Source organism: Branchiostoma floridae, chromosome 3, assembly GCF_000003815.2.
Source record: "Branchiostoma floridae strain S238N-H82 chromosome 3, Bfl_VNyyK, whole genome shotgun sequence".
NCBI classification, from domain to species: Eukaryota; Metazoa; Chordata; class Leptocardii; order Amphioxiformes; family Branchiostomatidae; genus Branchiostoma; species Branchiostoma floridae.
This window is the reverse complement of record NC_049981.1, coordinates 2731577-2748136: the sequence shown is the minus strand read 5'-3', so window position 1 is coordinate 2748136 and position 16560 is coordinate 2731577. Positions and strand designations below refer to the sequence as shown.

At 40.9% G+C, this 16560-nt stretch overlaps 1 protein-coding gene across 1 annotated transcript in view; it reads left to right on the top strand.

Annotated features, from left to right (window-relative positions):
• The first annotated feature begins 3949 nt into the window (after positions 1-3949).
• The window catches only part of LOC118411065 (lysosomal alpha-mannosidase-like), a 19237-nt gene continuing 6626 nt past the window's right edge, over positions 3950-16560 (top strand). Inside the window, exons 1-18 of the mRNA XM_035813067.1 lie at positions 3950-4140; positions 5253-5361; positions 5868-6041; positions 6650-6843; positions 7540-7672; positions 8104-8177; positions 8648-8722; positions 9256-9375; positions 10023-10238; positions 10672-10744; positions 11105-11109; positions 11193-11266; positions 11447-11516; positions 11927-12052; positions 12633-12752; positions 13502-13643; positions 14246-14292; positions 15891-16109. Of these exons, the coding sequence (XP_035668960.1) occupies positions 3970-4140; positions 5253-5361; positions 5868-6041; positions 6650-6843; positions 7540-7672; positions 8104-8177; positions 8648-8722; positions 9256-9375; positions 10023-10238; positions 10672-10744; positions 11105-11109; positions 11193-11266; positions 11447-11516; positions 11927-12052; positions 12633-12752; positions 13502-13643; positions 14246-14292; positions 15891-16109 (2142 nt within the window). The 5' untranslated portion in view covers positions 3950-3969. The remainder of the gene's footprint in view (positions 4141-5252; positions 5362-5867; positions 6042-6649; positions 6844-7539; positions 7673-8103; positions 8178-8647; positions 8723-9255; positions 9376-10022; positions 10239-10671; positions 10745-11104; positions 11110-11192; positions 11267-11446; positions 11517-11926; positions 12053-12632; positions 12753-13501; positions 13644-14245; positions 14293-15890; positions 16110-16560) is intronic.

The following is a 16560-nucleotide window of genomic DNA, read 5'->3' as shown; positions in this document are numbered from 1 at the left end:
ATAGGGTCTCTTTGCGGTTACCGAAAGGTTCGCTTAGCGGTTACCTAGGCGACCCTTCATTCGCTTTCAAGCCCTGTAGAAAAGTAAGGAAAGTAATTTTTAGTACTCAAATCACTTTTTGTCTTCTCCTTACGGGTTGTAACTATCGAATTCAAGTGATAGAAGTAACGCACATTTTCTTCAAGATTCTGAAAGTTCGATCGTATGGGGTCTCTTTGCGGTTACCGAAAGGTTCGCTTAGCGGTTACCCAGGCGACCCTTCATTCGCTTTCAAGCCCTGTAGAAAAGTAAGGAAGTAATTTTTAGTACTCAAATCACTTTTTGTCTTCTCCTTACGGGTTGTACTATCGAATTCAAGTGATAGAAGTAACGCACATTTTCTTCAAGATTCTGAAAGTTCGATCGTATGGGGTCTCTTTGCGGTTACCGAAAGGTTCGCTTAGCGGTTACCTAGGCGACCCTTCATTCGCTTTTAAGCCCTGTAGAAAAGTAAGGAAGTAATTTTTAGTACTCAAATCACTTTTTGTCTTCTCCTTACGGGTTGTACTATCGAATTCAAGTGATAGAAGTAACGCACATTTTCTTCAAGATTCTGAAAGTTCGATCGTATGGGGTCTCTTTGCAGTTACCGAAAGGTTCGCTTAGCGGTTACCCAGGCGACCCTTCATTCGCTTTCAAGCCCTGTAGAAAAGTAAGGAAGTAATTTTTAGTACTCAAATCACTTTTTGTCTTCTCCTTACGGGTTGTACTATCGAATTCAAGTGATAGAAGTAACGCACACTTTCTTCAAGATTCTGAAAGTTCGACTGTATATGGTCTCTTTGCGGTTACCGAAAGGTTCGCTTATCGGTTACCCAGGCGACCCTTCATTCGCTTTCAAGCCCTGTAGAAAAGTAAGGAAGTAATTTTTAGTACTCAAATCACTTTTTGTCTTCTCCTTACGGGTTGTACTATTGAATTCAAGTGATAGAAGTAACGCACACTTTCTTCAAGATTCTGAAAGTTCGATCGTATGGGGTCTCTTTGCGGTTACCGAAAGGTTCGCTTAGCGGTCACCCAGGCGACCCTTCATTCGCTTTCAAGCCCTGTAGAAAAGTAAGGAAGTAATTTTTAGTACTCAAATCACTTTTTGTCTTCTCCTTACGGGTTGTACTATTGAATTCAAGTGATAGAAGTAACGCACACTTTCTTCAAGATTCTGAAAGTTCGATCGTATGGGGTCTCTTTGCGGTTACCGAAAGGTTCGCTTATCGGTTACCCAGGCGACCCTTCATTCGCTTTCAAGCCCTGTAGAAAAGTAAGGAAGTAATTTTTAGTACTCAAATCACTTTTTGTCTTCTCCTTACGGGTTGTACTATCGAATTCAAGTGATAGAAGTAACGCACATTTTCTTCAAGATTCTGAAAGTTCGATCGTATGGGGTCTCTTTGCGGTTACCGAAAGGTTCGCTTAGCGGTTACCCAGGCGACCCTTCATTCGCTTTCAAGCCCTGTAGAAAAGTAAGGAAGTAATTTTTAGTACTCAAATCACTTTTTGTCTTCTCCTTACGGGTTGTACTATCGAATTCAAGTGATAGAAGTAACGCACATTTTCTTCAAGATTCTGAAAGTTCGATCGTATGGGGTCTCTTTGCGGTTACCGAAAGGTTCGCTTAGCGGTTACCCAGGCGACCCTTCATTCGCTTTCAAGCCCTGTAGAAAAGTAAGGAAGTAATTTTTAGTACTCAAATCACTTTTTGTCTTCTCCTTACGGGTTGTACTATTGAATTCAAGTGATAGAAGTAACGCACACTTTCTTCAAGATTCTGAAAGTTCGATCGTATGGGGTCTCTTTGCGGTTACCGAAAGGTTCGCTTAGCGGTTACCTAGGCGACCCTTCATTCGCTTTCAAGCCCTGTAGAAAAGTAAGGAAGTAATTTTTAGTACTCAAATCACTTTTTGTCTTCTCCTTACGGGTTGTACTATCGAATTCAAGTGATAGAAGTAACGCACATTTTCTTCAAGATTCTGAAAGTTCGATCGTATGGGGTCTCTTTGCGGTTACCGAAAGGTTCGCTTAGCGGTTACCTAGGCGACCCTTCATTCGCTTTCAAGCCCTGTAGAAAAGTAAGGAAGTAATTTTTAGTACTCAAATCACTTTTTGTCTTCTCCTTACGGGTTGTACTATCGAATTCAAGTGATAGAAGTAACGCACATTTTCTTCAAGATTCTGAAAGTTCGATCGTATGGGGTCTCTTTGCAGTTACCGAAAGGTTCGCTTAGCGGTTACCCAGGCGACCCTTCATTCGCTTTCAAGCCCTGTAGAAAAGTAAGGAAGTAATTTTTAGTACTCAAATCACTTTTTGTCTTCTCCTTACGGGTTGTACTATTGAATTCAAGTGATAGAAGTAACGCACACTTTCTTCAAGATTCTGAAAGTTCGACCGTATGGGGTCTCTTTGCGGTTACCGAAAGGTTCGCTTATCGGTTACCCAGGCGACCCTTCATTCGCTTTCAAGCCCTGTAGAAAAGTAAGGAAGTAATTTTTAGTACTCAAATCACTTTTTGTCTTCTCCTTACGGGTTGTACTATCGAATTCAAGTGATAGAAGTAACGCACATTTTCTTCAAGATTCTGAAAGTTCGATCGTATAGGGTCTCTTTGCAGTTACCGAAATTTTCGCTTAGCGGTTACCTAGGCGACCCTTCATTCGCTTTCAAGCCCTGTAGAAAAGTAAGGAAGTAATTCATAGTACTATACTCTAATCACTTGTGGTCTTCTCCTGACAGCTTGACTATTGAATTCAAGTGATAGAAGTAACGCACATGTTCGTCAAGATTCTGAAAGTTCGATCGTATGGGGTCTCTTTGCGGTTACCGAAAGGTTCGCTTAGCGGTTACTAGGCGACCCTTCATTCGCTTTCAAGCCCTGTACAAATATAAGGAAGTAATTTTTAGTACTCAAATCACTTTTTGTCCTCTCATTGAATTCAAGTGATAGAAGTAACGCACATTTTCTTCAAGATTCTGAAAGTTCGATCGTATGGGGTCTCTTTGCGGTTACCGAAAGGTGTACATAAATTAATTGTTACTTTCATCAAGAAGGTGAATATGTTTTTGGTAGTGTGCGTGGGTTTGTGGGGAACTCGCGTTTGTGCAGTCATTTGCTATTGGGATAGGTACTCTTTAGTAATACATGAATAAGAGTTAAAGTCTTTAATAAAGTTATGATTATTTGGTGAAGGGATGTGTTCGTGGAAGTCTCGTGTTTAACATGTAACTGCAAAATATTGTGTATATTTCAGTAGAACACTTAAGTAGCTACTTCTATTAAATGTACAGATATCAAAAATTTGTATTGTTACATTACAAAAGTGAGTGCTTCCTTTTATGTATTAGTACTACCTGTAGGCTCACATGCAATAATCGTGTTGATAACCAGTTCTGGATACTACTCTTATTGAGTGAATGTGTTAGTGACTGGTTTATTATGTTTTCCCCTGTAGGTATACTTGATTCTTTTTTCCTTGTGTTTTATTGTTTTACTTCAATCTGTAATTAGTCAATCAAAGCGTAGGTTAGATATTGGGTGTTACTGTAAATATGAACTTTTTTCTCACACACAATAGTATAGAGCTAGCCAAATGGTAAAGAATAATTCTGAATAAGTCTGGTCCACAAAGTAGATAGTTTCCTTTTTTTACTCGCAAACAATACTCCAGGGCAAGCCTAATGGTATTCTTGTGTGCAAGTAGCTTGACAAAGGGCTACGGGGAAAACATCTGCATTTTCCCGAAATTTTTGCGGAATACATTGGGATGGGAGAGCGAAAAGAGGAATGCAATTGCGCAAGCCAACACTGCTAAAGTGAGGTACGTTCCACATACTCCTTTTACCATTACATGATCATTATATCAACAATACAAACCCAGGTAGCCTGGAACGGGCCAGAGTTTGGACATTGAACTTTTCACGTCACCGATACCGCTCACATGACACACGGGTCACACGCTGGGCATAACAGCAGGTGCTTTCACAACGTATCGTCTCCAATGTTTTGTGGCTTCACTACAGACCCTAAGATGTACCGTTGGGTGTGTCTACTGTTGGTGCTGGCATTTGTGATCGTTTGGGGATCAGCACAAGACGCCTGTGGTTACAAGGTAACACGCTATACCCTTCCTTCTATAGTAACGTAACTAATATTATTTTATTATTCAACGTAACTAATAATATTTTCCATTCATGTATTGTTCTCTTATATAAAAGAAAGATGCATGATTATATGTAGTACACTGTGAGATATCATGCATCATATGTGACATAATAATACAAATGCAATGTTTTAAGTTAGAAAAGTAATCACCCAACGAGCCCAATATAAATATATCGTTAATGTTTAATCTTGGTTCATACTTTGTTGTTTTTGTCGGGCTGGCCCCGCTATAGCAATGAGGCCTAGAAAAACAAACGTGTTCCCGGTTACAGGCCTGGGTGGGTTTCATTGATATTTTGTATGTGGGTAGGTCCTCATGAGACTTTGAAACGATTAGGTTTTGAGCCCCTTCCGTTTTTTTTTTACATCTCGAGTTCTAAACATGCTGTGGTTATGATTTTTGAGTGGTAGATAGCTCTTGAGGCATTTAGATTTTGAAAAAGAAAAACTAAATAAGGGCTTGACAAATCGTCATGATATTTGGTATGCAGAAAGCTTAAGTGATGCTTGCTTCATTTTTTATATTTGCAATTTTAGGGAGTCTAAGTCATCCAACAGATACAGTTCAACAATGTAAAACTGAAATGCATATCAGGCACTTGTATTTTAACGTCCCATATTAAGCAAACAGATATACATATTGCATTCGTACAAAAACAATGATATTAACAAACTAAACAAAAAGTACAATGTTTGCTGCGCATTCTTACATCAACTGTTCAAAGAATTTGATTGTAAACAGAGTGTTAAATACAAAAAGTCGTGCATCGAAAATTCTATACCCCAGCCAGCGGCCAGTAAAAATCCTAGAATATGTAGGATTTTGTTATTGTTGAGTTGCACGTCCCCATAACAGCGCCATAAGTTTAGCCTTTACTACTGATGTATTTTGTGTATTTCTCATTGATTATGGAAATAAGGTTCATTTACATAATTTCAATTCGTTAATCATCTCTATCAAAATAACCAGAATTTTTTAAAGTCTGATCTTACGAAAGAAGGCTTATATGCAGACCCTAGAAACAGACTCATGTATCTTCGCGGTTAATCTTCTTGCAGAAATGCGCGGCGCTGCCTGTGAAGCCAGGCTATGTAAATGTGCACCTGGTGCCCCACACTCATGACGACGTCGGCTGGCTCAAGACTGTGGACCAGTACTACTACGGAGGTACAAGTCTCTCTCTCATTCCATCTTTCTCTCACTCTCTCACTTTCTCTCACTTTGGATTTACCTCTCTAGCTCTCTTTCTGTGTCTCCCCTCTCTCCTATCTATTTTCCACTCTGTCATCCTTTTCCTTATGCCACTGTTACTGTGTCGCTCTCTTATCTCTCTTACCCTCTCTCTCTCTGTCTCCGTTTGTCTCAGATTTTTCTGTCTCTCTCTCTCCATGTCTCTCTCTATCTCTGTCTCTCTGTCTGTCTCTCTCTCTAGCGCGCGCGCACGTGCGCGCTCCCCTTCTCTCTCGCTCTCTTTCTCTTTGTTTCTCTCTCTCTCTCTCTCTCTTCCTTTCCTGGGGTAGCTCTCTCAATGACTCAGAGCTTTTATAAAACACATACAATGCGCAAGAAACAAGATTTCCGTGGCAAAAACTTCTATGAGCATAAACCTCTATTATTTATTTCACTCAGCCTTGTTCTCAAGATGTTTCAAAGATCATGTTGTCCTTTCCCAGCCAATAACAGTATCCAGATCGCGGGTGTTCAGTACATCCTGGATTCAGTCATCCCCCAGTTGGAGATGAAGCCGAGCAGGACGTTCATCTACGTGGAGATGGCGTTCTTCTACCGGTGGTGGCAGGAACAGGACGGAGACATGAGGGATAGGGTCAGGAAACTCGTCGGTAAAGGTACGAACCGAATCACAAGATTCTTCATCCATTAAACAAATATTTATTGTTAATTTAGTTTTACAACATTTGTGGAAGGATTGACATAAAATGTGACTAAAACCTTGTCAAGAAGTCAACCCGGAGACCAGACCATTAGCGGTTTGATCAACCTACCCCTACTCTTTTCCTTAAGTTGGTGCCTCTCCCCAACACGCATACGGGACCTTGATTTAATGTCCTATTCGAGGGACTCTAGGTACACATTTTCACCTGAGTGAAGTGAGGAAAGTCGTGTAAAAGGCATTTCCCAACATAGGTGCACATTAGCGGATTTGAACCCATGGCCAGCACCTCTGGGTTTGGCCAAACACCTCGCCGATTGCGCCACACGATGCCACCAACTGTGATCTTCTTCAGGGCATTTATAAATGACTGTCAGAGGAGTTAGCTAGTTCGCAAACCATACTCCTCGTTCAGCTAACTCCTCTGGCATGTCATCTGAATTTGTCCAATTTCTATTTTTCTTGAGACCTGTGAAGGTAGAGGCCATATACCGTGTACATTAAATTCTGGGTGCGCGCTCTGTGACGAAACATTGAGAATAAAACTGTTCTGTCTTTCTTCAGGCCAGCTGGAGTTTATAAACGGAGGTTGGTGCATGAATGACGAGGCCAGTACGCACTACAACGCTATCATCGACCAGATGACTGTGGGTCTGCAGTTCCTCAACAGCACGTTTGGGGAGTGCGGGCGCCCCCTAGCGGCCTGGCACATAGATCCTTTCGGACACTCCCGTGAGCAGGCCTCACTGTTCGCGCAGGTAAATGCAACCGAACATGTTGCCTATAAAAAATCAAACTAGAATTTGGAGACCTCATACGTCTATAAAATAGACTCAATACAAATTACTCACTAATTTTCATAATTTATGCATGTTGATATTCACCTTCAACTAAATGTCACATGTCACAAGTCATGCAAGTACGAAGCTCCCATCATTATTCAGTGTTTGGAAATTTTCGTAAAAACGCCCCTGCAGTTCTAAAATTAAATGATAGGGAGCCCAAACTTGCTTCTCTTTATCCTGACCTTTTTGCTATCAGACATTCAAATGTCAAGACCATATTATGTCTGGGGCTTAGATGGATGTACCTTGAAAACTGCGCGCTCTGACGGAATTTTCACATTAATTGGGCAAATTTCTTCCCTCCTATTTTGCAAAAATGATATTTCATCTTAAACGCTGAGCTACCTGCGTACCAAAAATCGTGAAAATCCTTTATTCCTTTCCTGAGTTATCCTCTTCTGAAATTTTTGACAAAAACGACACTGCGATTCCAGAAATAAATGCTAGGTGGCCCAAACTTTGTGACTTCTTCCGAGCACATGAGCTATCCACCACCAAAAAATTGTGTCCTGTACAGCCACAAATGCTATCTATTCTATTCTATTAACTGTACACTTTCTCTGTGGACTAAAACCGCTGAAGAGCCTTCCTTATATTCTCTTTTTCTAGATGGGATTTGACGGGTTCTTCTTCGGGCGGCTGGACTACCAGGACAAGGCGAACCGACTGAAGTACAGGAACATGGAGGAGATCTGGCGAGCGAGTCCGGACGATCTTGGAGCGGCTGCAGACCTTTTCACAGGTGGGTACAATAACATCACAGGCTAGGAACTAGTCTAAGAGTACCACAACGTGACATACTGCTTTTATGTCACATTTCTCACGTTCTTATGTCACGTTCAGCTGGGAATTTAGAGGTCCCGAGTTCGATACCCGCTTTGCCCCCGACGTTGTGCCCTTAGGAAAGACACTTTACACGACCTTCCTCACTTCACCCAGGTGTAATAATGCGTATCTGACTTCAGTAGGGGAGGTAAAAGAAAAGACTACCTTTACCTTCTGTTTGTACTGTGCCACATTGTCCCCGTCTGTCCAAATAGAAAAAAATATTATAAAATGTCTAGCTGTTAGAAAAGATCTATCAGTGAACCAATTACAAGTGGTATCTAAGTAGAGGACATTAAACAGCTGTGTATGTTCGTGGTTCAACATTAATTCACACCCTCCATGCAGGCGCCCTGTACAACCACTACGTCCCGCCAGGCGGCCTGTGCTTCGACATCGGCTGTCAGGACCAACCTGTTGAGGTGAGGTGATAAACATTAGATAAACATTATGCAAATGAATGTCTAATTTGCATGTATAATGAGATTGAAGTAAATGACGGGAATATCTTACATGTGTCATTTGGAAGTTAGGTCTGGGTGAACATCATTTGACATGCATTCATTATGCAAATGAGAACCTCATTTGCATAAGTTAATTTTATAAATGCTACAGTAACTATAGCCTTCTCTCTTATATAGCTTACGACCGTTTGTGTACGTCTCTTATTCGGGTTGAGGAGATGATTAAACAAAATAATTTATGCAAATAAGGACCTTTATTTGCATACTTCTTGAGGAACACGCCTAATACACCAGTTGTGAACGTAAAATCATTTGGCAAAGGTATGGGGTCGTGGAACTGTAGTTAATCTTCGGACAGTTCAATGGTTTTGGTACATTGGTAGCAAATATCAGCTTTAACCACCAAAGATCTTTTTTATTTGTTCCAGGATGACATGTCTCTACATGACTACAACGTGGCCAATCGGGTCGGCATCGCTGTCAACACGTCCTGGATCAGGTCAGTACAGATGGGGATTGTAGTCAGGCTTCCATGTCGGTTTGAATCACATTTGATAGCGTGGCCATAACTTTGTGAGCAAGCTACGTAACCCTGTATAAAATTTAAAATAGCACGTAAAATCAAACGATATTAATATTAACCAGATCTAGAAGCAAACACAAATAACCTGAACTTTGTGAAAAAGGCCTCTGATACCCATTAAGTTATGAAAATGTAAGAACCACACTAAACCATGCACAGAAAGCATAGGAAATAATGGAATACAATCATGTTTGTTATAAGTCGTGTTGTACTAATTCCTCGGTAGTTATTCTAAGCAGTTAGTTCACATTTATTTGCGGGGTAACCTTTATCCAATGTTTTAAAAATCAGGGCATTTAATGATGTCAAGGCGACGACGATGTGCCCTGCATCATCACGACTGCATCATGTATTGAAGATATTGCAATTTAAAACCACAGTCCGTCAACTTGATATTCCCTAAATAGAATACCCCTTGAATAAAGGTGCACTATCGTTATTTTGTACCCCCAGGTGAAGCATTTCCAAACAGACCACATCATGTGGACCATGGGGTCGGATTTCCAGTACCAGGCGGCGCACACGTGGTTCAAGAACATGGACAAACTTATTACACACACCAACAGTATGGCGGTAAGACCATGAGAGTAGTCAGTAAAGGCCGCACTAACTTTATCCTCGATTAAGACCCTAGAACTAATGCGAGGCGGCGAAGAAAAATCCAACAAAAACAAATTCTGCTAAGCAACGTCCCATTCTTTCTGATTTGTCTTTTGTTCACATACAGAGACAAACGTCAACATTTCAATATGTTTTTATCCTGATTCTTGTTCAAAGAGGAGAACAAGGGCGCCGTGGTACCATGCCCAGACCATTTGCCCCCTTAGTCTGGAGAACAGGTCTTCTGACAAGCATGAAGTTCTGATTGACAAGCGAAGCTACTAAGTCGCATGTGGCCAAATCTTTGTTTTGAGCACAGGCAAACATCAATGCATGCGTAGATGTCATCCATAGAATTAAGCCCGAGTGGCCTCAGCATGTTTTCTAGACTATTCGGTTATTGTGAAGACATAGAAATACGAGAGGCCTGATGACATAACCTAAGGTATGTTTGAAAGGCTTTTCATAGACAAACATGAGTTAAACCATCAAGGTGGATGAATACCAATCTCAAATATTTGAAGTTTTTCTGCTTGTTGTTGAAAAAACAATTGTATAAGAGAGACTTTTGGACAATAATGCTCTTTGCTGAGTCATGATTGTCTAATCTTACATTGCAGGACAAGCACAAGGTGAATCTCCTGTACTCATCTCCGTCCTGTTACATCTACCACAAGAACAAGGCTTCAGCAACGCCCCCTGGCGTCAAGTTTGCGCACAACAACACGGCCGACTTCTTCCCGTACGCTGACCAACCGCACGCGTTCTGGTCTGGTTATTTCACCTCCAGGCCTGCATTCAAGGGATATGTCAGGAGATGTAACAATCTGCTACAGGTAGGGCAAAAATGTTGCAAAGTGTAGCATGTTATTTGACACTTTACTGGGAGTGCAACAATTTACTACACCAGAAAGGTGAATAAGCCTTTTCCAGAGTTCATTACGCATGTGCGGGTGATAGGAATTCTAGGTAATATGTCAAAGATTAAGGCCCGATAAATGTAAAGAATACTGCTACATGTTTTTGCAAGCGCCGTTACGTTCCAGACATTGTTTCTCAAATCGTAACAATGGTCGACACGAGACTGTTTACTTGTAATGGGAATTCACCTTTGACATATTACCCAGGGTTCCTGTCACTAGCACATGCGGATTTTATATTACGTTTGCAACTTCTAACATCTTAGTATATGGGGATGTAACAACTGGGTGTAGAATGTACAATAATTGCAAGTGGTAGGAAATATTTAGACGCCTTTCTCTTCGGCAGGTTTGTAAGCAGTTGGAAGTATCGGAGCACGAAGTTTCCGACAAAGTTCCTCTGCCGACGTCGAAGCGTTTCAGTAAGTTTACATGTATTAATTTGAATAAAATACGTTGGCGTGAAGTGAAAGAAGCAATCAGGAAAAAGCAGCGCTTTGTATAGCAGAATCTTTTTTTTTTCTGTTGTATGAATGTGCACCATATTTGGTTGGTCTTAACTCTTGATTATAAGTATCATACAGGTTTAACTTGCCTTCTCCAAGTACTAAGGCCTACGTCACATTTCCAAACCGGGGCCCGGCCGGGCAGCTTTCAGGAACGACAAAGTATGATATAAAATACACCAATGTACACAAGACCTAGGAGAATAGTCGCGGACATTATTTGTGTATAATTTTATGTATAACGTTACATTTCTATTTTTGAGTTTCCACAGACAGCCTGGGTGGGTCCTGGTTTGAAAATGTGACGTCAGCGTGACCCTAACTGAATACAAAACCATTACATATTGAAAACGACTTCTCATAGCAAAATTATGATTTCGTATCTTCAATATTCACAGGGGAGGCGATGGGCGTAGCACAACATCACGACGCCGTAAGGTACCTATTATGAATAAAACAATTTTGTCTTTCCTAAAGATATTGAAAGTTTGTTCTCTAATAAGTTTCTGTATGCGACATTATCGACCCTAGATTATTTCTATGTCCAAGTCAGTCAAACAACTTCTGATAGTCATAAAGTTATATAGTTGATGTTTGTTTATTTGTTTGCTTTATTAGCGGCACAGAGAAACAACACGTGGCAAATGACTACGCTATGCGGCTCCACGCAGGCGCAGTAGAGTGCCAGGTAACGTTCGTACCTACTGTTAAACCTGGGCCGCGATAACGGGTGTTCCGGACCGGGTGATAATTTTCAGTATCACATTGGGTTCTAAGTTATATCACACGAGCTTCCTTCGAATAGTAGTAAATCGAACGCACTCCGTGTGCGCCGAGTGCGACGCCGTCGAAAATTTAAGTGCCGGATTCGGACGTTGGATGCTGCTGTTATAGTTTTATGTTCGAGGACACCAAATTTTCTCAACTTTTGGCGCATTTCTCATTGAAACGTGACTATGTTTTTCTTGGATGAGTATGACATACATAAAATACAGCACGGTGTATTTACCATTGTCCTCGGTCCCGGGCCTCCCGCAGGAACGCCTGACTGTAGCTTGACTGTAACTTGACTGTAACTTGACTGTAACTGTTGCACAGGTTATCACCAGTATGACCCTGCAGCAGAGGATGGCGAAAGCTGGTGCCCTCCCGCCTGTAGCCGAGTTCTGTAACTACCTAAACATCAGCGTCTGTCCGCTCACTGAGGACGAATTTACAAAGTCGGTAAGTACCATAGAACATATGAAAACTCAGTATTGCAAAAAGTAGTACGTTTACAACGGTGTAGTACGCAGTGCAAAACCGATGCAGCTTTACTAGTTTCAGACAATGAAAATGTCATTCATGATAGCAGAGATTATATTTCTCATGATATAGCCACATGGCGTTGACCAATCAGAAGTCCCCCATTTCATATCGGTTGTGACGATTTAACGTTACAGAGGTGTTTCAAGTAGCAAATGATTAATCTCATGAGGTCAGCTATTACAATAAATGACTTGTTCGGTTGTTCCATTACGTAGGGGGACTTTTTTGTTAACATTTATTGCACATTTCTTTGTCCCAAAAATGCTTACCATCTTAACATAAAATACTGAAAACGCATGACAAATAAAAAATTATTTCAAGTCAAATTTGATTTAGACAAAAGAGCTTAACACAGAACTCAACTCTTATAATTGGAATCGTCCACATTCCTTATATAGCCAGATTCATTGCGGAACACATTATCTCACACAGCAGACACCATGATTGGTTCATGGAGGTTTGTGTCCTACGAACTCTTGTTTTCTGTTTGCTCCAGTTCACTGTCACAGTGTACAACCCTTTGGCACGTCGGCGGACCGGATATTACGTCAGACTTCCGGTGACCGGAGATGCCTATGCTGTTAATGATCCGGAAGGCAACAATGTTGTAACCCAGGTAAACGTGCGGATGAATGTAATATGTTATAGTTTACAGTTAATTGACATTAACAACTTAAGACTTAAACAAGTAAACATACTTACTTGTTTCGAAATTAATAATGCCTATAAAGACAAGTACATGTATATCTTTGTGGCTTACATCAAGTGCTGTACGTGCTGTAATAATCCTTAGGCGTTAGCTGGCGGTTCAACCAGTTAAAAAGTTAGCTGTATTTGTATCGAATTGTTCTGCCAGTTCATTCTAGTGACGCTGAAGAAGTGTGATGGATGTCACTCGACACGTCCGGTAGTAAATATCCTTTTTATCCAGTTATAGAGATTGAATTGCTTTATTGTCCTTGGGACGGGACGCCAAGCAGTGGTTCACTGTGCGTTGTGCTTGTCAAAAAAACGGGGGAATTTCCCCTTATATTGAACCTGTAAATACTGTACAGACTAAAGGTGCACTCTCACTGAATTTCAGAGATAAAGAACGAATTTTCTTACTTTTTGTGTAGTTTGTCGTCTTCTACGTCATACCTTTACGTATTACGCAGTATCTATTTTTTTTTTTTTGAATCGGAGAAAATAACAAAACAGCGACGCAGTGAACGAACCCCGCAGTGACGCAAGCTTGACGCAAGTACGGTGGGAGTGCACCTTTAGCTCCCTGTCACAACCGGTGGAAGAGTAGTGAGCAAAACTGGATCTAGATCACTTTCATCTGGTGCTGTTTGGTTGTATCTATTTTCTCCCGTTGCCTAGGTGACGAAGGTGAGTCAGCGGACACAGGAAATCAGAGGAAAACGAGGGAAAGCCAAACACGAACTTCTCTTTCCCGTTTCTGCGCCTGCGCTAGGTTTCAGTACGTACTTCGTCAGCCAGTCCCAAAACAGTTCCAGATCAGGTGAGTTTCTACTTTAACGTGTAATCTAAATAAACACCCAAGCATACAAAACAAACAAACATACATACATACACAAAACAATTCCTTGTGAAGCATATAATAATTATATATCTTCCTTTGCGAAATTAGGTACACGGACTATGATTACATACACATACAATCAAATTTACAAACATAAAAATTCCTGGTTTAGTAGCAATGGTTAGAAAATATATATACAATATAGTCGAGTAAGTATAGATCCATTTTAATCACCTTCGAAATATACATAAAATTATACGTACGTTGGCTACGCAGTGTATTTTTACAAAGTGTTAAAAAAGTTTTATCAATAGCTATAGCTAAATATAGTCATTTCGCAACTTGGTGCTCCATATGACGAATGTGTAGGCTAACGTCACATTTCCAAACCGGGGCCCGGCCGGGCTATTTGTGGAAACGAAAAATTGAAAGATACAAACAAATAATGCCCACGACTATTCTGTTTACGTCTTGTGTAGTTAGGTGTCTTTTATATTATACTTTTCATTTCCGAAAGCTGCCCAGTCGGGCCCCGGTTTGAAAATGTGACGTAGGTCTAAATCGCGTCGATGTCTTATCTCCAGGAAAGCAACCGAAAGCTGGAGATGACCAAGAGATTCACAATGAGGTAATAAGATTGACAGTCGAATAGCTGGAAAAGTAAGCTTCAGTCGATAGCAAAAAGTCCAATTCAAATGTGATTGGCGAGACAAGAATTTCAGTAAAGCACCCATATCTGAACTCTTGACCTAAGTCACAAAAATTACTCTGATCCTGGCCATATCTCACTCTACGTCCATGGGGGAGAGAAATGATTTACGAGTATTGAATTAATACTTTTGCAGGTCAAAAGGCTGAATTGTCGTTTTTCTCAGTGGACAAAGAGGAAGAATTTCAAACCCTAACTTAACATCATGTAAAGAAGCCTTCGGGTGACAAGATAACATCTAGGTCTTTAACCCTATTCAGACCGGGCTTTTTTGGTCATCCCTGGACAGGGGGGGGGGGGGCTTTTGAGGCCCTCCACTTCTAAGTCCTCTAACTCTTGAACGACGTGCCGTAGGGCCACCAAATTTTCAGAACATGATATCGACATAATATCTGACGAGTATTTGACGTTTCACGTTACGTTGACGTAAAATGACGTAATTATGACGTCATCAATCTGATTATATTGGCCGGACCCATGAAAAAAGGGTATTCTCAGAATACTTCAAGTTATACTACAAAAATGTAACAAGTGCAGATAACAGAATAATAATGTTTATTACGACTTGTATTGCCAATAGCAACATCGATGACGTCATAATGACGTCATAAGATGACGTCATGCACATCTAAGATACGAGTTAGGCTCCGCCATATTATATCCACTACCTTGAATTTTTAAAAGTTCTTTTTTTGCAACAAATTATCACAAAGGGCAATGGAAATAGATTAAATTCATTTATTTAGATAGTTTTTGATGAAAAAATACCAGGTAGTTACAAATTTTAAGGGATAATTAGCATGTTATTCTTGATCTGGCCATACGGTCCGCCATCTTGGATTTTGGGCTGATGACGTCATCAAATTAGCATAATTTATGCATACATAATTATGAAAGATATGCTAGATAATATAAGATTTTATTTATGTAACAAAATAGCAGTAATATAGCAAATAAATGTGAAAAATACATTGTTAGAACCAAAAATTGTGATTTTTGGCAAAACTGACTGTCAGCAAACGGTTGCCATGGCAACACGAAAAAATGGAAAATTCGTAAAATTGTTGCCAACAATATTTTACGAAAACTCACCAAATTTGGTGGCTTTAGCGTAAGGCGTTCTGGCGTTATAGGGCATCGAAGTTAGCGCGGGCCTCACCCCCCCCCCCCGGTCTGAATAGGGTTAAGGTATTTGATTCGTGAGTGAAAAAGTAATGACACAAGCAACATTCACTGCACATATTACATGTCCCGTTCATGAGCTTTACGTAGTAAGGTAAAGGTGTTTGTGAAACGAGCAGTTCTACATCTGAACCATTCTGAGAGAATTTGTCGTTCTTTCTTAGTGTCCTATTATGAGTAGCCCCCAGTGTAGATGGAACCAATTACTGTATATTTGTATTTCACAATCCGTGCTTATGAATTCATTCATTAGCGTATTATTCCATGTTTGTGTTGAAGCAAATAAAAAGCGTTTTTCTTAAGACAACAACCTTCCACCCCTTTATTAAATGTAGCACCTTAGCCTACTGTTTGACGGGAAAACCGGCCTCCTGAAAAGTGTGGTCAACCTGGAGACCAACCTAACGCTGAAGGTGAACCAGGGCTTCTACTGGTACAACTCCAGCGCGGGAAACAACAAGGCGAGCAACAAGAAGTCTGGAGCGTACGTCTTCAGGCCAAACAGTACCGAGGCTATGCCCATCCTGCCTCAACAGTCTGTCATTACAAGTGTGGTGAGTCATTAGTCAAACTTTCTGCCCGCATTCGAAAGTTTCATAATCCATTTAGAGGTAAATGATAGTACTTTCATACTTGTGACAGGTGTGAGCTAGTTAAAGGTGTGCGTAACCATGCATAGATCTTATGAATGTCATTTGCATAATTACAAAATTGTCTTGAGGTAATACATGAGGCCTCCGAACTTTTGTCTCAAGTTGTATTAAGACTGGGGTTATTAAGACTACCGGTGTGACAGCGATCTCGCCCCCCCGTGATCTCGCCCCCCCGGGGGCGAAATCACTAGCGATCTCGCCCCCCCGGGGCGAAATCGCTAGCGATCTCGCCCTCCCCGGCTAGTGATCTCGCCCCCCTACCTCGCCCCCCTTTAGCGATTTCGCCCCCCCCCCCCAAAAAAAAACGGGTTTACATGACATTTTAGAAGTTGATTGGTACAAATCACAAAAT